Source organism: Lepidochelys kempii, chromosome 8, assembly GCF_965140265.1.
Source record: "Lepidochelys kempii isolate rLepKem1 chromosome 8, rLepKem1.hap2, whole genome shotgun sequence".
NCBI lineage: Eukaryota > Metazoa > Chordata > Testudines > Cheloniidae > Lepidochelys > Lepidochelys kempii.
Window position 1 is genome coordinate 95,889,690 of NC_133263.1, and position 18,856 is coordinate 95,908,545.

Sequence of the window (18,856 nt, forward strand, 5' to 3'; positions counted from 1 at the left end):
CTGCCCGCGTAGCTGGGTGACGCAGGCTGCTCCCACTGATCCCCTCCCCAGGGCCTGCACTACCTCTTTAAGAAGGAGAGCGCGCGGAGAGCTGAGCTCCTGATTGGCCGGCGTTACCAACGGGGCTCAGGCCTGTGTCGGAGGAGAGGGCGGGGGGGGAAGGGAGTAGCTGAGCTCTTGATTGGCTGGCGCAGCCAAGGGGCTCCTGTCGCTGTCACAGGGCGGAGCGAGGGGCAGCCGTCAGTGTCTCGCTTCCGGCAACACAGCTCGGCCGCGGTGGCCTTGGGTCCTTCCGCTGATCTCCTCAACGCCCGGCCGAGCTCCTGGAGGCCGCCGCCGCCGCCGCCTCACGAGCCGCTCGGCCCCGCCAGGTGAGAGCCCTGGCCCGGACCGGCTTCTTGCGGGCCGCGGAGAGCCTCCCCCGGCTGGCGCGTGCAGGGCAGGCCCGGGCCGGGGCGGGGGGGCAAAGGCCGGGCCCCGGGTCGGCGGGCTGGGCTGGGGGTCCAGGTGCTCCTCCCTTTCCCCTGTGCCCGGGTCCTTCCTCGCCTCCCCCGGCGGGTGCATTTCGGGGGGATGCTAGTAGGGGAGCTACCCCCGTCTCCTCCCCCCCCCCGCCCTTTGTCTCCCGCACGGAGGAGCCGCTCCCCGGAGATGTTCCGGGATCCTTGCCAGACTCACCCCCACCTGACGTAGAGCGAACGGACAATACGTCCCCCGTGTGTGACGAGCCCAGGAGGGACTATGACCACTCCCGAGCCTCCCGTGGGAGCTGCCTGTCTGTCCCTGCAGCGCTGGCTGCTGCTTGTGGCTTAGGGCCAGCCTGAAGATGCAGGGACCCTTGGGAAGGATGGAAACTGCCCCCTGAGTGTCCCCCTCCAGCTGTTCAATAATTTCTACATTTCTTAGTTGAGCGTCTGCATACTACTCCAGAAATGAATTGCACTCTATAACACTCCTATGAGGTAGCTGAAATATATGTGCCCACCATGGAAATACACCTTTTCTGGGGTGAAACTGACTAACTGTGCACTGGAACATTGTACAACAGGTTAGGACAAGAAATGAAGAATATCACATTAATATTAACTACAGTAGGAGGAAAAGAAAGGAAACTGTAACTAGCCAAAGTGGTATTTGGACAGGATGTTAGGGATAAACCCTTACTCTGTGGTATTGGATCTTCATTACCACAAACATCAGAACTAGTTTTAAATCTCCTTATATGCCTGAATATAATGACATTGTAATATCTAAACTTCTATGTTTTTGCAGGAAATCTTAATACCCTACCTATACTATTCATGCTGAAGAGAGGGGGAAGCTACAAATACCTGTTTCATCAATGTAGTGAGAGAAAAACTGCATTTAAAAAATATTTTCAGTCACTTATTTTTCATTTTAGATGTTTAACTTTTGATCTGCTATTCAGATATTTTAAAGCTCTGAATACTCATTCTAGAGCCTAGTGAATGAATGGCGACTGTGGATGATTTAAAGTTTCAAGGTAAATTGTCAAATTACACTTGGGCCAAAACTTTCATGTTAAGAAAAATGAACAAGTGACAGTAATTGATTCTTTTAAAGTGCTTGCAGCCTTTGCTTTGGTTCCCTGTGAATGTGAGTTTAAGTAACACAAGTTTACACAAATAATGTCTTTAACTGTTTCACTCTTGCATAGCATCTTTTTAGATGAGCATCTCAAAGAACTTAGGCGATTAAATGTTATTTCTATCTTGACTGAAAACATTGGTTATACTCATGTAAATTCGGAGCTGAAGCTGAGCAGAACTGGCTCAGTGGGTGCAGAGATGAGAACGTTCTCACCTATACATAGGATCAGACCTTAAAATGGACATAGTGTCAAACTTATTTTTAAAGATAAAGTTATTTCTAAAGCAGATATCTTTGAGGACTAAGGCTGTCTAATCATAAATCAGTTCTGCACAGGCAGCTGCCTGCACCAGTGCAGGGCCCCACTTGACTGGTTGTGGATATAAAGATCTGTCCAGTGACTCTGACTGAAGGATGGGGAGCTAAGTCTGTGATATATAGTTAGCACACAGAAGGCAGACTAGTTGGAGAGAAGGCAGAGCACTCCATTAACTGAACAAGCACCCAGCTTAACCTGAGCTAGTTGATGCTTTAGGAAACCATTCACACTTGGCATGCCCACGCTAGTAACATGAACCCTAAGGCCTTGTCTACACTACAGAGTTTTGTGGACAAAAGTCAGTTTTCATCGACAAAACAGTGGAGGTTTATACACTACAGTGCTCCTTCCACCAACAAACTCTCTTGCTTTGCCAACAAAATAAAACCACCTCAGCAAGAGGTGTAGAAACAAAGTTGTCTTGACAAAGGCTATGTATACACCGCATATCTTACAATGGTGCGGCTCTGCCACTGCAGCTGCGCTGTTGTAAGGTGCGCTGTGTAGCCGCTTTTTATCTCTGGGAGAGCGCTCTCCCAGCGACAAAATAAAACCATCTGCACCGAGGGGTGATAGCTTTGTCGCCAGGAGCATGGCTCCACTGACGAAGCGCTGTCCACACCAGTGCTTTTCATCGTTAAAACTTTTGTTGTTCGGGGGGACGTGTTTTTTCACACCCCTGAGCGACAAAAGTTTTAACAATAAAATTGTCAGTGTAGTCACTGCGCTTGGTTATGTCACTGTAAATGGCCTCCAGGAGGTGTTCCACAGTGCCCATCCGGACTGCTCTGGTCAGCAGTTCAAACCCCACTGCCTTGTACCCAGATACACAAGTGTCTGCATCTCCCCCTTTAAAGGTCTGGGAATTTTTGAAATTCCACTTCCTGTTTGCTTGTCGTGGAGAGCTCACATCGCATATTCGCAGCTGACCATGGTGGCTCCACGCAGCAAACACTTTCCCGCTTGGAGCACACTTGAGTTGTTGGATCTGCTGGCGCTGTGGGGAGAGGAGGCTGTGCAGTCCCAGCTCCACTCAAGCCATAGGAACTTTGTGGCATGTTGGATAAGGGCTACAAACGAGACACACATCAGTGCCGTGCAAAGATAAAGGAGCTGAGGCAGATGTACCAAAAGGCAAGGGAATCAAACCGTTGCTCAGATGCTGCACTGAAGACCTGCTTCTATAGGGAGCTAGATGCCATCCTCGGCGGCGAACCCACCTGCATCACCAAGAGCCCCATGGACACTTCGGGGGGGCTGGAGACATCAGACTGGATTCAACCCTGAAAATGAAGTGGTGAACAAGGAGGTTGAGTTGGAGGATGAGATGTGAAAGGCGATGGGCTGTCCTGTACAGTGGCAGGCCAGGACCTCTTCTTGACCCAGGAGGGTTCGAGCCAGTCCCACCACTCCATCTCTGGCACACATGATGCAGGAAAGAGGAGCTCTGGTAAGTGATCTTTCTGAGTTGATGCTGCTCAGCTATATGAGGTATAGCTGTCCTTTGCTTTGTTGTATGCTAGAAGTGAGTTAAGGGATAGAAATATACACAACTAGCTGTGTCTGTGTGTGCTTCACATTCCCCTGTGCAGCTACGCAGTAGGGCGGATCCATGTGTTAATGCACACTAAGATTTCATGAGAATCCTCCAGCGAGATCTCTGGGAAACTTTCCTGGAGGTACTCACCAATCCTCTGCTGAAGGTTCCTTGGCAGAGCTGCTTTATTCCTTCCCCCATTGTAAGAAACTTTCCCACTTTAATTGTCAAACAGGCAACCAGCATAGGGACCAGGTCTGAAGCCGCATGCCTGCAGATTTACCCTTGCGTTCTTGCTTGCTTTCAGGAGTGAGATATTGGTTTCAGTGACCCCCCCACTCCTGTAGAAAATGGTGGCAGAATTTACAATTTTGTCCCTAGTCATTTGCAGTGATCCCCTTAAAAAAACACCTAGATCCTTTGCCCTATTTTTTGTCCCCCCTTTCACCCTCGCCCCGGCTGAACTCACCATGTTTAGGGTGTTCCCTTAGCTATGTTCTTGCCAAGGGACAGTGAGAAACTGATTTGTATTTTAAAAGAGGTGTATTTTACTATCATGATATGATGCTGTCATGATTCGATGCTGTGAGTGCACTAACAATCATGCTTCTGTGTATTGTTTCTTGTGCTTCTGTAGACGCCTTCAGGAGAACCCCCTATGCACTGGCAAAGTGGGTGAGGAGGAGCAAGAAAGACCCGTTTTGAGAGGTGCTCCAATCCTTAGACACCGAAAAACAAGAACACAGGGTGTCGAGAGAGACTGTAAATGAAAATTATATAATACGCAGGACAGGAGGGAGAGCCAGGAGCAATTTTAATCGGCCAGAAGTGGATGATAAAAGTGATGGAGGAGCAAACGGAAATGTTGAAATGCCTAATTACTCTGCAGGGGCTGTTGAAAAATGGTGTGAAACGCAATCAGAAGCCCATGGAATGATGGGACAGAAAAAACTGCATCATGGGCTGTTGAGCCCACACCCATGTTGCACTGCAATCCACTCTGTCTTCCCACAACTCCTAGCTGCAGAAGGTAGCGAATAGCACAGTGGGATAGGTACCCACAGTGTACTGCTCTCTCTCGATCTCTCTGTCAGTCCCTAGAGCATCAACTAGGGATGCGCGCCACTGACAGAAGGAGCGTTGTGTGAACATACACAAGCAATGTAATTATAGTGGTTTTGGATTGTTGGTGTAACTTGCATCAACTAAACTTCAGTGTAGACAAGGCCTAAGGATTGATGATATATCAGTCTTAAAATTAAGCTTTTTTTCTTTTTTAACCTTGAAAATCACCTTTGTTGTAATGTGCTTATTTTCAGAATTTGATGATGCAGCTAACTTGCTGGCAGGAAACCCAGATGCCACCACAATAAGTATTGATGAGCCTAGTGAAAACCCCAAGAATCAGTATGGCCTTCTGCAAGACTCTAGGAGAGAGGAGGATGATGAGTTACTGGGGACTGATGACTCAGATAAAACTGAGGTAATAATAACACATTTATAATGCCCCCATCAACATGAAGTATCTAAATACCTTTTACAACAGTCAACACTTTTATCAGGAAGGAGCAGGGAACTTCTTTGGTGGTTCTGTCAGTTCTGATGGAAGTACATACTTTAATTCCCACTTACACCTATTATAAGGTGGCGACTGGAAGAAGCTCAGATGTAGTTGACTTCAAGAGACTTGGTGGTAATACAGCATAAGGGGTGGGGTTGAGGTTTTTAGACTTGAAAGGCTAGTTGAACAAGACACTTAATTATTAATGGAAGTTATATTACTTGTAAACCTCCTAACCAAAAAGGAGGTAGGAATCTCAAAACTATTTGCACATCTAGAATATGCAACCCCATAGAAAATATCTTCTGCTGTTAACAAATACCAGAGAAAGAAAGAGAGAGAATAATGGGAAGTAAGAGAATTATTTCTAACTATGGTGTAAGTAATATTACTGGGCATTAAATGACTTACTAAGTAAATTGGATGATTGTAATAATTTCTATTGAATTATCTTTCCTATTTACAAGTTACTTGCAGGACAGAAGAAAAGTGCCCCCTTCTGGACATTTGAATACTACCAGACTTTCTTTGATGTGGATACATATCAGGTTTGTAATTGTTCTTCATATTAGTTCTTACTTCACACAAAGGGAATTACAGCGGTTTAACAGTTTTAACTGTGGACTAATATTTATAGATGCTTTATAGTTATTTCATAGTGCATTTTCTCGTTTTCAGTAACATGATTGTATTTTTTTCCTAGGTCCTAGATAGAATAAAAGGCTCGGTTTTCCCAATACCAGGAAAAAACTTTGTAAGACTATATATACGCAGCAATCCAGATCTTTATGGTGTGTACCAATTGTAACATTAACCTTATTTAATAGCTACATTACTGAAATTCATTCTTTTGTTAAAATTAGTACAAGGGTGGGGTGCAGTAGAACTACCTTGTTGTTAAATTGATTTGTTTCCATTTAAGGTCCATTTTGGATATGTGCCACATTAGTCTTTGCCATTGCTATTAGTGGTAATCTTTCAAATTTCTTCATCCATCTGGGTAAACCTGCATATCGGTATGTGCCTGAGTTCAGAAAAGGTGTGTAAGTAGTTCTCATTCTTGTTTCCTTATCTCTTAGGGTGTTTTTTTTTTGGTTTTTTTTTAAACAAATCTGTATGTAGAAGTCATAGCTTTGCTTTATCTTAACTTTTTGATAACGGTCTCTTTCCACTTCCAGAGAGATGCAAAAATAATTAAAGTTGTAGGTGTATAGACATCTCTTGATAGATAGTGTTCATGTAAGAAGTTAAATAGAATTTCAGCAGATCATACAGTAATAATCACTCAGTCCACTTAACAAAAGGCTTGAAGTTCCTACTTCATGATGGGATGCAAAATCAGTAAAGAAAGCTTAATCATTATGAGTTGCTCTAATGAAGTTAGAGAGTGGGTAAGCAATTGCCTGTCCTTTGGCTCTCATTTATATTGTGAAAGAGAATGCAATACCTATAAAAGAACACTTGTTTTTAAATGCATGACATATTTAAAGGTATATTGTCAATTTAAAATAAATGAATTAAAAGTAGCTTCAGATATTACACCTCCTGAGCTCTCCTCCCAGTTTTTGTGGTCCTTAATATTCTTTTTCTATTTTTTTAAGTGGGTTTTTCTTTCCATGGTTCCACACAAATGGCAAATTGAGTACCCACAGAAAATACTGAAACTGATGTCATTTTTATATAGTCAAAATAAAAACATTGAAAACAGAAAAAAAACCTTTCCCCTATAATCTTAAGCACTAATTTATAATAGTGGTAGACTTTTTAAAAAGAAAAAGAAGAACAAAAAAAAAAAAGACATAAATGCAAAAGTTGCCATTGTTCCTTAAAGTAATCTTAGTTGTTCCTAGTAGCACTTTAATTTGAAGCAAAAAATTCAATTAATGATGGTGTTTAGTGTTACTAAATCTCTTTAATGTCTCTTTACAGTGTCCATAGCTGCAACAGCTATCTATGCTTATGCTTGGCTGGTTCCTCTGGCTCTCTGGGGATTCCTTATGTGGAGAAATAGCAAAGTTATGAGCATCGTCTCCTACTCGTTTCTTGAGATAGTGTGTGTCTATGGCTATTCACTCTTTATTTATATTCCAACAGCTGTAAGTATGGCCTAAAGAGCATCATCCAATGTATTCTAAACATCTCAAGAATTTTTATTAAATGTTGTCTGAATGGAAAGTTTACGTGGCTATGTTGGCTGGTATATGTTTTTACCTTCCAAATGAAAAGATTGGCTGGAAAGTACATGACATTCATATGTGTATCCTGTGAGACATGAGTACTCTAACTCCTTAAATTATGTAACAGGCTGCCTATTGTGTATTTATGCCATTTATCTCTGTTAGATGGAATACTAGACCGGCTTATCTGTGTAATGTGTTCCTTCAGTGGCTGCAGCCTACAGGACATAGAGTTGGCAACCTAAAAAATGTCAACAGATTTTTACCACTTACACTAGAATTCTTCATTTTAGAGAATATCTCAGGGACTGGTAAATTCTTTCAAACCAGTGGAACTCTTATTGAAGTGCTCTCACTGTAATCTTTAGTTCTTATTTGTTACAGTTATTTCATTGGTTCCAGCTAGTAAACCTTGGTACTGATACAGCTAATGGAGAGTCTCCTCTTAGCTTGGGTGATAGAAGCCTTTATGTTTTGGTGCCAAATGAAGCGTGAATAGTACCTGCTAACAGTTCTGGTGAATGGATGTGATATATGGAGCTGTTATGCTATAAATAGTGACTTAAATAAATATATCTTGATATTTAATAAGGCCTTTTCTCTCTCTTTTTTTTTAAACAGATTTTGTGGATTATTCCACAAAAAGCTGTACGATGGATCTTGGTAATGTTTGCTCTGTGCCTTTCGGGGTCAGTTTTAGTAATGACATTTTGGCCTGCTGTTAGAGACGATAACCGAAGGATTGCACTGGCTACTATGGTGACTGTTGTACTACTTCATGCCCTGCTTGCTATTGGTTGTTTGGTATGATAATGTTCTTTCTTAGCATCTAAGATATATATTATTTGCATTAAATCAATCTGTACAATAACCGCTTTATATTAAAATCAAGGGGGTTTGTGGAGCTTTTTGTTTTAGCAGATCTCTTGATAATTGCAAAGCATAAACATAAGGATGTTGTTCTAAAAAAAACTCAATACATGTGACAAGCATGAATATTCAAACATAGCACAAAATGTTTTGTAGATCTCTCTCCTAGAGTTTCTACATAAAAGTAGCAATGATGGTTACATTTTTAGCATAAATTGTTCCTCATATAGCAGTCTTAAGTATCCCTTGCATTTATGACAGCAACCTTTTAAAGCATTAATCTGTATCATATGCAATTAACATCTAATTCAGGTAAGTATAAAGGTTATTCTTTTAAAGATGATAAAATGTTCAGTGTATATAGTGTTTTCTATTTATGTGTAAGATAAAAACTTGCTATCTCTGTAAACTAACTAGCTCCAGTAGAATAACAGGAAAACCTAGTGCTAAGTGTAATGAAGAGAACATAAACTACTACTAGTTTTGTTCCCCCTTTTGTACAAAGCTGAGGAGGCATCATCCAAACTTCAGGTTTGAAATAGCTAGATTCTTTGCACCACAGGTTCAAACCCAAGAAGGTCTGTTAAACCCTTTAGCCTTCCAAAGTACATAAATTCAGTACAATGCAAATTACAACGTATGGAGGTCATAATCCTGGCTCCAATGAAGTCAATAGGAGTTTTGCCATTGACTTCAGAGGGGCCAGGATTTCACCGGCAATCTCCAGCGGAAGTTCAGTGGGGCTTCTGTGTGGTGGGTATTTTTCTTTTCTTCTCCAACAGTAAAATTACAAGCAACCAAATAAACTGACATCAAGATCCTTCCACAGAAACCCTTTGAATTAACAATGTGTGACTTTTTGAAAAGAGCTAAAATTTGCCTAAATGCTAAAACTGTATCTGCGTAAAATATAACTTGTGAAAATGAACATGTCAAGGTGAAGTTGTGTCTTGTTTCTAACTCTCACTCCTACTCCCATCTAATAATGTAGGCATACTTTTTTGATGCTCCTGACCTGAATGTTCTTATACCTACTGCAGCTGCTCAAAATGGAACAATAGTAGCAACAAAGACTCAGTAAATAAGGTAAGAATCAAATCTAAATTTTCAGCTCTATAGTCACTTTTTTTCAAAAATCTTACCAATATTAGGAAGACAAATGTCTGGGGCCATTTTTGCTGAACTTGTGTTACTGCACATAAGTTGGAAAGAGTCTGTGGGTCTTATTAGAAATGTTGTGCTGATCAGTACACATATACCATTCAGTATTCAATAATTTCCCCTTTTAATATATATTATGGCTATCAAAATAACTCTTCCTTAGATGCTTTACCTTTTCTTGATGTTTACCCTCAGTAAACAAATATTACCAAAAAAAAATTCTACTTAATAAATATTTATTTCTGCTAAGAGTTTTAAGTTGGGGAAAAACTTTGTACTTGCTGAAGGGCTAATAGAGGTTATTTAAAAGTAAATACATATTGTGCAAACCAAATTATTTAAAAAAAAATAAAAAAATAAAAATTAAGGGATAATAAATTGTACCTTTGTTTCATTATCATTCAAATCAGAAGATAGGGGAATGTCTAACCTAACTTCTACATGATAGTTTTCACAGCACCAGCTTCTGTATATAGGGAGATTGATGTTCTTTCTGAACATGTTTCTCTTGGTATCTGAGGCATATGGACTGAATTCCTTGTGTGGGATGGTGTGAATTCTTGCTTCCTGATAGCCAGGGATACTGCCGATGCCATAGGAGCTGGTCCACGGAAGGCTGAAGACCAAAGGGGGCTGGGGGTGTGTGTGTGAAAATTAGTAGAGCATTATTAGTACTTATTGATTAGCCACTTGTTCTTAGACTTCTTTTCAGTGTAACCAGTTAATCCTAGCAAAGATCAGGCGCAATCTAATTACCCTTACTTACCATGATTATCGATAATGAATAAACTGAAGATTTTACGTTCCTCCAAAAAGTAATTTATCCCAGTGGCTAATTGAATTCTGCAATGGTACGGCAGAACCCTTTTTAGACACAAATGCATGTACACTCTTTAATCTCTTATCTGTGGAGAATTTTCATATTGATTGGTCCTACTTCTCTGTTTTTCAGATTACAATGCCTGTATTCCCCATCTGTACAGTAATTTTATTTTAGATATTTTTTCACTGAAGAAAATGGAAATTGCAAAAACTGAAAAAGGAAGAGCCAGTACAGTTACATGACTCATGGACATCTAAATGCTCATCAGAATGCTACTAGACTTCTAATACTGTTGATCTTATTCCTTGTACAGGGATTTTCTTTTTTCTTAATTTCTGCATACCTTGCACTCATTGCAGTGTATATCTCAGAATAAAATGCTCCTGAGGGTGGTCTTGAATTTTAGTTCTTTCACAGGTGAGAGATGTTTGTTAATGAACTTTTTTCTGAAGAGCTTGTACAATTTCACTTCTGTCAGTCTATTGGGATTTTTCATATTTCAGATAATTTCATTTTACAAGACTAAATTACAAACCAGGATGGAGGAGAGAATTTTGCTGAGTTAGTTTTAAATCACACTTTTTAAAAATGTACTTTGTTTTAAAAGATCATTTTAAGGTTGCACATCAAGCGTTTACTGCCAGACTTAAGGTTTCCCATGCAACCTTTATTTGGCCCCCTTGTGTGTATGCATTGATAGTATGTGATTGTGTAATTAGTGACAATTTTCCACAGGACCTCTGCCTCATTCAGTGAACTCGGCAAACGGTTACTTTCACTATTTATTTTTATCCCTCACATTTCATTATTTAATGCACACAATCCAAGCCCCACGTTGAATATAAAATTAATAATTTCATCATGGGGGTTTCTCTCACCATAGTGGGTATAGCTGTCTTTTGAGACTGAGGTGAAACTTCTGGTTTGAGGAGATATACCCATGATAAAAATAAGAATGTAGTTGCCGTGGCTCGAGGAGTTAGACACACCTGCAGGTGGCTATCATCTTGGAGGGGTAGCCGCTCATGCCACCGTGGCTGTATTTCTGTTCATAGTATACTAGCTTGATGAGAGCTGGCATCGGTATGTCTCTCAAGATGGAAATTATACCTCCAGATTGAAGTAGAGACATACCCACAGAATGCCTTGTATGCCTCTCTGAGATTAAGTGGTAATATTGTCCCTATTTTACAGATGCAGAGTTGAGCCAGATGCAGATGCAGAGTTGAGCCAGAGTATAAAGCCAGAATTGTCAAGTGTTCCCTATCTTCAGGTTCCCAATTTAAAACACCTAAGCTCTAATTTTTTCCTGAATACTTATTTTTATAGCAGTTCATGTGTTCAAAACACGTTTCTTGACTTCAGTTGCAATTATGAGCATTAAGCACTTCAGTAAATTTGGAACCAGGTAACTCAGGTTAGGCACTCAGATTTTTGAAGGTTTACAGCTTGGCCAAGTTTGGGAACTTTCACAACGACTGCAAAAAGCACACTTCTGGCATCAGCATGACCTCCCTTCCAAATTTCAAGTACCTGCTCTAAGGCATTAAAGTGTTTTAAACTTAAAGGGGAGGGGGCGCCCATACTCAACGTGAGAAACTTGAGTCTAAACAGTTTGGTAAGTTATAAGCTAGAGCTAGCTCAGATCTGTTCAGCAAATAGTGAATGTGCCAAAACACGTAGTTTCTAGGCAATCCAATTTATTTGTGAATTCAGCAATTATTTTTGACTGAATTTAAAAAAGAGAGGGAGGATGGAGACTTTTAAAAAGTTGAGTAGAAGTGACATTTCTTTCCAAAATGTCAATTCAAGTCAATCTGAATGAAATTTTCAGTTGTTGGTGAGGAAAAAAATGAAAACTCAGATTGAAACTTTTTGTTTTTCAGTTCAGCTACCACACTGAAAAATCCATTATAAACAACTACCAACGCTCGTAAATGGGTAATGGCAGGCAGCCTTGCCTATAGGTGACGCTACCAGCTTCACCTATAACGAACTCCAGAGGTTATTTAAAATGAGGGCTGTCAATTGCAATTAACTCACACTATTTAAATCAAAAAATTAATTGTGATTAAAAAAAATTAATCGCACTTAATAGAATACCCTTTATTTAAATATGTTTGGATGTTTTTCTACATTTTCAAATATATTGATATCTATTACAACACAGAATACGTGTACAGTACTCTATATTTTTATTACAAATATTTGCACTGTAAAAATGATAAACAAAAGAAATACTATTTTTCAACTCACCTCATACAAGTACTGTAGTGCAATCTATTGTGAAAGTGTAACTTACAAATGTAGATTTTGTGTTTTTTGTTGCATAACTGGACTCAAAAACAAAACAATGTAAAACTTTAGAGCCTGCAAGTCCACTCAGTCCTACTTCTTGTTCAGCCAATCACTAAGACAAAACAAGTTTATTTACATTTATGGGAGATACTGCTGCCTGCTTCTTATTTACAGTGTCACCTGAAAGTGAGAATAGGCATTCGCATTGCACTTTTGTAGCTGGTGTTGCAAGGTATTTACGTGCCAGATATGCTAAACATTCAGCCACTGTTCCAGAGGACATGCTTCCATGCTGAAGATGCTCGTTTAAAAAAAAAAAAAAAGTGTTAATTAAATTTGTGACTGAACTCCTTGGGAGAGAATTGTATGTCTCCTATTCTGTTTTACCCGCATTCTGCCATATATTTCGTGTTATAGCAGTCTCAGATGATGACCTAGCACATGTGAAAGTGTTCTTAAAACAAACAGCAGATTTAGAATCATAGAATATCAGGGTTGGAAGGGACCCTAGAAGGTCATCTAGTCCAACCCCCTGCTCAAAGCAGGACCAATTCCCAGTTAAATCATCCCAGCCAGGGCTTTGTCAAGCCTGACCTTAAAAACCTCTAAGGAAGGAGATTCTACCACCTCCCTAGGTAACGCATTCCAGTGTTTCACCACCCTCTTAGTGAAAAAGTTTTTCCTAATATCCAATCTAAACCTCCCCCACTGCAACTTGAGACCATTACTCCTCGTTCTGTCATCTGCTACCATTGAGAACAGTCTAGAGCCATCCTCTTTGGAACCCCCTTTCAGGTAGTTGAAAGCAGCTATCAAATCCCCCCTCATTCTTCTCTTCTGCAGGCTAAACAATCCCAGCTCCCTCAGCCTCTCCTCATAACTCGTGTTCCAGTCCCCTAATCATCTTTGTTGCCCTTCGCTGGACTCTCTCCAATTTATCCACATCCTTCTTGAAGTGTGGGGCCCAAAACTGGACACAGTACTCCAGATGAGGCCTCACCAATGTCGAATAGAGGGGAACGATCACGTCCCTCGATCTGCTGGCTATGCCCCTACTTATACATCCCAAAATGCCATTGGCCTTCTTGGCAACAAGGGCACACTGCTGACTCATATCCAGCTTCTCATCCACTGTCACCCCTAGGTCCTTTTCCACAGAACTGCTGCCTAGCCATTCGGTCCCTAGTCTGTAGCTGTGCATTGGGTTCTTCCGTCCTAAGTGCAGGACCCTGCACTTATCCTTATTGAACCTCATCAGATTTCTTTTGGCCCAATCCTCCAATTTGTCTAGGTCTTTCTGTATCCTATCCCTCCCCTCCAGCGTATCTACCACTCCTCCCAGTTTAGTATCATCCGCAAATTTGCTGAGAGTACAATCCACACCATCCTCCAGATCATTTATGAAGATATTGAACAAAACCGGCCCCAGGACCGACCCTTGGGGTACTCCACTTGATACCGGCTGCCAACTAGATATGGAGCCATTGATCACTACCCGTTGAGCCCGACAATCTAGCCAGCTTTCTACCCACCTTGTAGTGCATTCATCCAGCCCATACTTCCTTAACTTGCTGACAAGAATACTGTGGGAGACCGTGTCAAAAGCTTTGCTAAAGTCAAGAAACAAAAGGCAAAGGAGGTACCAATGTGACATTTCTAAAAATAGTTACAGCACTCCACTTAAGGTTTAAGAATCTGAAGTGCTGTCCCAGATCTGAGAGGGAAGAGTGGAACATGCTTTCAGAAGTCTTTAAAAGAGCAATACTCTGATGGGGAAATTACAGAACCCAAACCACCAAAAAATAAAATCAACCTTCTGCTGGTGGCATCTGCCTCAGATGATGAAAATGAACATGTGTTGGTCCGCTCTGCTTTGGATCGTTATCAAGCAGAACCTGTCATCAGCTTGGACGCATGTCCTCTGGAATGGTGGTTGAAGCATGAAGGGACACATGAATCTTTAGCACATCTGGCACATAAATCTCTTGCGATGCTGGCTACAACAGTGCCATGCGAGTGCCTGTTCTCACTTTCAGGTGACATTGTAAACAAGAAGCGGGCAGTATTATCTCTTGCAAATTGTAACCAAACTTGTTTGTCTGAGTGATTGGCTGAAGATGGACTGAGTAGACATGTAGGCTCTAAAGTTTTACATTGTTTTATTTTTGAATGCAGTTAATTTTTTTACATCATTCTACATTTGTAAGTTCAACTTTCATGATAAAAAGATTGCACTACAGTACTTGTATTAGGTGAATTGAAAAATACTATTTTTTTTACAGTGCAAATATTTGTAATAAAAAATAAAGTGAGCACTGTACACTTTGTATTCTGTATTATAACTGAAATCAATGTATTTGAAAATGTAGAAAACATTCTAAATATATATAAATAAATAGTATTCTATTAGCAACAGTGCGATTAATCATGATTAGTTTTTTTTAATCGGTAGACAGCCGTATTTGAAATCTAATAATCCCATGTGTGTGGTAGCTTTATTATGTTTTGTCAACAACAGTATGGGTTAACCGACTAAGGACCAATTAAGGAGTTAAGAACCTCTGTTCTAACATCACCTCCTGTCAGTGTGGCCTTTGACAAAGGAAGATTTCTTATTCCTATATATACATTACAAGGATTTCTGTGTCTCAGTCTTTGTTTGGTTTTCCCCATTTCTGAAATGAGGCAGGTGTTCCGAGGAAGAATTAATATTAAAGTTGGTAAAGTGCTAAGTATTGCTCTAGATAAATTGTACCACTCCTTGTGTAATTCACATACTGCAATGTAAACACTTCCTCTTCTAATCATTAAATAGATACCCCTACAGCCTTAATTTAAATACTGTTGGATTTAAATTTGCAGTATTTTAAGTATAAGATACTGCTAGAATGATAGTTGCTTTCCTCATTGCATACATGCACTGGAATTAGCCATTAACTACAGAGGAAAAAATGGGCTCTCATAAAGTCATTCAAAAGTAATAGGTGCAGAATTGTTCAGATTTTTCTCTTTAAATTAAAAAAAAAACACGCCTTACCCATAATCTGTGATTAGATGTATGATGGGCCATAGGGGGCCCTGGCTTTCAGTGTTCCTTTTCCTTTACAGTGTTGTTTGATGCACACTTGAACAGAAAGATGCTCTGCTTACGTATTAGACTACAAAAATGCAAGTTGATGGGTGTTAGAAAAAGCAACAGGTGTGTAATGTACATTAAATGTTAATATAAAGCATCAGTTCACAACAGATAAATCTTGTTGGAAGAAGCCCCCCTACTCTGTTTTCCTAGAACAAAATACTGATTGCAAGTGTTGTGGTGTCCTCCATTTCCTTTACTAGTTTTGATTTTTAACAAGGTACAGGGGAAAAAATTAAAATGTTTCCAGGTAATAGTCTCTGCTTATTCTAAGAAAAGTATGTGCGCATGGGGAATTGGCTCCTAAATTCTGGGGTCTGCTACAGTTCCTTAGAATAACTCTACTGATTTCACTGAAGTTGCTTTAGATTTATGCTAGTCTGAGAAAAAAATCTGTCCCAAATGGTTTGTTCTGGATGTTTGATGAATACATCATTTATGCAACAAGATGTTTGTTCATATTATCAAGTTTAATGTCCAGCTGAAACTCCTAAGAGTCAAAACCACCTTGCCTAACAAGAGGTATTATGTTGGAGCTTAAATAACAACGTTAAATATAATTGGCATGTTGAAGCCACTGTCCTACTGTTGTTTGTGACAATTATGGGACGAGATCTCATTATGGGCGATCACAAGTCAGTTTCTGTGCTGTGTGAGCTTGAGATTTCATTTTTACTGAAGTGTTAGTGTTGTATATGTGCGGGTTTTTTTAAACAGCCGGCCCCTGTGGTTCCTCTTTCCGCTTCCCTCTGTCTTCACAAGTTTTGTTGTTGTTTTTTTTAAACCACAGCAGTGCAGTGCCTTCAAACGGCTCTGGTTGCTTAGGGTCATCCCATTACTCTTCTCACAACGTAGCCTCTTGTGTCCCCTTCAGCTGTGGAAAGAGCCCAGGGCGACGGTCAGTTCCTCGCCACACGAGCAGTATTGAGGAAGCGCCAGGGGCAGGAGTGAGTAATGAGCGCTGTGTGTGAGAACACACGGGCTAAAAGAAAGCTCTGCAGCCCGGGACTGCGCCAGGGCCCCCCACCCAAGTCACAGCCGGACTGGACTCGGTCTGGCGACCCGCGCTAACGCGGGTCACTCAGCGGGAGCTGGGCGCGAGGCACGCCGGGAGGCCCGGGACGGGTCGTGCCCGTACAGCGCAAGCTCGGCCGTTGCCCGATTCAGAGGCTGTAGTTTCAGCTCCCTTGCCCTCGTCACTTCCGGTTGTGGGGGCCCTGCGGGGGCTGGCCTTCGCAGCGCCTGATGGGTGGCTCCAACAGGCAGCGAGATGAGCAGCCCCGGAGGAGGAGGAAGTGGGGGCCTGAACGCTGGCGGCTTTGAATGGCGGCGGCAGCGGGGCTCGTGCTGCAGGGACTATGAGGGCAGGCGGCGGTGGGGAGCAGCAAGCGCTGCTCAGGCAGGTGAGGGCCGCGCCCCGCGCCGTTCTCAGGCCCCCGCCCTGCGGCAGCGTAGGGGCCCCAGGCCCGGTTGTCGGGGCAACCGCCTCAGGCCTCGCCCCTAGGAAGCGGAGTAGCGGTCCTGGGTCCCCTAGGCCGAGCGACGGTCCCCCCCGGGCTGTTCTGCGGGGTTGATCCTACGGGAGCTGGGTGGACCGTGGCCTGGCCTGATCCCGCGCGTCAGGGCCCCTACCCGGGGCTTGGCCGCCTGGGGCTGGTGCCCTGGACTGCACCGGGTGTGTGGAGCCCGCCCTGCGCACAGCGGGGACCTCCGGCCAGTGGCGGGTCTGGCCGAAAGCATCGCAGTGCCCGCCGCCTGCCTGGGTCGGTAGGGGGCGGCGGGACTCGATGCCGGTGCCCGGCTGGGTAATGCGGGCCTCGCAGGCGGCGGGGGGGTGCGCAGTGACTGGCCGCCCTTGGGCGGCGGGATCCGGAACGTGACTGAACCCCTGGGAGCTGCAATTCTGCAGGTGCCAAAGGGAGTTAAATGCCTGAATCCTGTTGCGTTTCAATGGCTCTTAAGCGCCAAACTCGGGTTCTTGGAGATCCCAGCCTGAAAATTAACTTCAGGACATAATGGGGACAATCAAAAGAGATCTTGCTTCAGGAACAATGAATCATGGGTCCTCATTCTTTTTTGCCATTTGCCACAAATGTTCGCTTTCACGTGTGCAGCAGGTCACAAGCAGCATTACCAGTTCTTGCCATTTTACTACAAACTTTGCTGGAGTTGACTGATTATGTGAGACTCTCATGGTATGTTATGCTACAAGTTGCACAGCTGCAGCACTGCAGTTATGCCACTGTAATGTAGGCATTTGCAGTAGAAATATAAGGGATTTTTTCATTACTGGAGTGTGTCCACCCCCACGAGCAGTGGTAGCTAGGTGGACAAAAGAATTCATGTATTGACCTAACTGCCTCTATAGAGGGGGTTAGTTTGATGTTATTACGTCATGAGGGTGCAATTTTTTTCCCAGCCCTGAGTGACATAGTTAGGTTGACCAAAGTTTTAGGTATAGACCAATCCTTGGTTTTCCTTTTTAAAAAAATCAAACTTGTATGTTTCTAACTCTCATGGTTGCAGGGAAAAGCTTGAAAACACGATGCAGTTGCCATAATAAAACACAATAAAAGTTCACAAACCAGAAGTCAACTAAAAAGAACCCCAATTTTATTATCTCTAAAATCTCATGAATTTTAGGTTAATCTCATGGTTTATTGGGACCAGCTGCATGCTTTTTGAATGCTTGGTGTGGACAATATTGCACAAGTATCTGACTTCTCTGATAAATTGGGTTATGTGGTGGTTTGGCTGGTATTTGGTTTACAGAGACAGTATTTAAGATTTGTACTGTACTCCTACTCATGTTTTCCTTTGTCTTTTTAGGTTTTGGGTTGGAGAGTGGCTGCTAGTATTGCCTGGTCAATACTACTACTACCTCTGTGTACGGCAGTCTTCATAAGTATTAGCAGCATTGACTTGTTTCATCCTGTACAATGGATTTCAAGTAGGTGTCCTTCCCTGCACGTGAAATGTTTAACCCTCTGTGCAATTGTTAAAGTATTCTATTTCTGCTTGCTGCTTATGCTCTGATTAAATTAAAAATAACTATATTGGCAACGGCACTGTGCTGAAAACTGAGTTTTGGAGGGCTTGCGTAGCCTGGGAATCACTTTATTTCAAGACTGAATCAAGTCCTTAATTTTTAAATTCACCACTCTTACTGAACTCTGTTTTCCAACTATTTTTCCCTGTGGAATCCTTTGTAAGTGAAAGTTCATCTCATAAATCACCCTCCACTGTCTGGTTTTCAAAGTGTTTAATTCTTTGAGTTATGTTGAGGTGCTCTGTAGAACCACTGGTGAACCAGAGTTTTGAGAATCAGTGCTCTAGGGATACTGGTTTACCTGCATTTGAGAC

At 42.0% G+C, this 18,856-nt stretch overlaps 2 protein-coding genes across 12 annotated transcripts in view; both read left to right on the forward strand.

Annotated features, from left to right (window-relative positions):
* Positions 1 to 194: 194 nt before the first annotated feature.
* YIPF1 (Yip1 domain family member 1) lies at positions 195 to 10,451 on the forward strand. Of its 6 annotated transcripts, none has more exons than XM_073357649.1 (11): positions 195 to 371; positions 1,273 to 1,504; positions 4,105 to 4,497; positions 4,787 to 4,950; positions 5,496 to 5,576; positions 5,732 to 5,819; positions 5,951 to 6,067; positions 6,958 to 7,124; positions 7,827 to 7,964; positions 9,067 to 9,161; positions 10,189 to 10,451. In XM_073357649.1, exons 3-10 carry the CDS (start codon positions 4,338 to 4,340, stop codon positions 9,154 to 9,156), a joined length of 1,005 nt encoding a protein of 334 aa, XP_073213750.1. In that variant the 5' UTR covers positions 195 to 371; positions 1,273 to 1,504; positions 4,105 to 4,337; the 3' UTR covers positions 9,157 to 9,161; positions 10,189 to 10,451. The 6 variants fall into 6 exon arrangements, with proteins under 6 accessions (XP_073213750.1, XP_073213748.1, XP_073213751.1 ...); XM_073357647.1 differs by having other exon boundaries at positions 197 to 371; positions 7,827 to 8,009; XM_073357650.1 differs by lacking the exon at positions 5,951 to 6,067 and having other exon boundaries at positions 197 to 371; positions 7,827 to 8,009.
* A 4,276-nt stretch (positions 10,452 to 14,727) lies between these two features.
* NDC1 (NDC1 transmembrane nucleoporin) overlaps positions 14,728 to 18,856 on the forward strand; it is a 29,333-nt gene continuing 25,204 nt past the window's right edge. The window contains exons 1-3 of one of the 6 annotated variants that reach the window (XM_073357644.1): positions 14,728 to 15,556; positions 16,368 to 16,892; positions 18,323 to 18,443. In XM_073357644.1, the coding sequence (XP_073213745.1) occupies positions 16,764 to 16,892; positions 18,323 to 18,443 (250 nt within the window). In that variant the 5' untranslated portion in view covers positions 14,728 to 15,556; positions 16,368 to 16,763. Of the gene's footprint in view, positions 15,557 to 16,367; positions 16,897 to 17,238; positions 17,689 to 18,322; positions 18,444 to 18,856 lie in introns of those variants that run through there. The other 5 variants (XM_073357639.1, XM_073357642.1, XM_073357638.1 and 2 more) reach the window with 5 other exon arrangements.

Coding starts and splice junctions, on each gene's coding strand:
- YIPF1 (XM_073357647.1), top strand. CDS start 4,338: ATGCCTAATTACTCTGCAGGGGCTGTTGAAAAATGGTGTGAAACGCAA. Junction 4,498..4,786: donor ACAACTCCTAGCTGCAGAAG/GTAGCGAATAGC, acceptor GCTTATTTTCAG/AATTTGATGATGCAGCTAAC. Junction 4,951..5,495: donor ATGACTCAGATAAAACTGAG/GTAATAATAACA, acceptor CCTATTTACAAG/TTACTTGCAGGACAGAAGAA.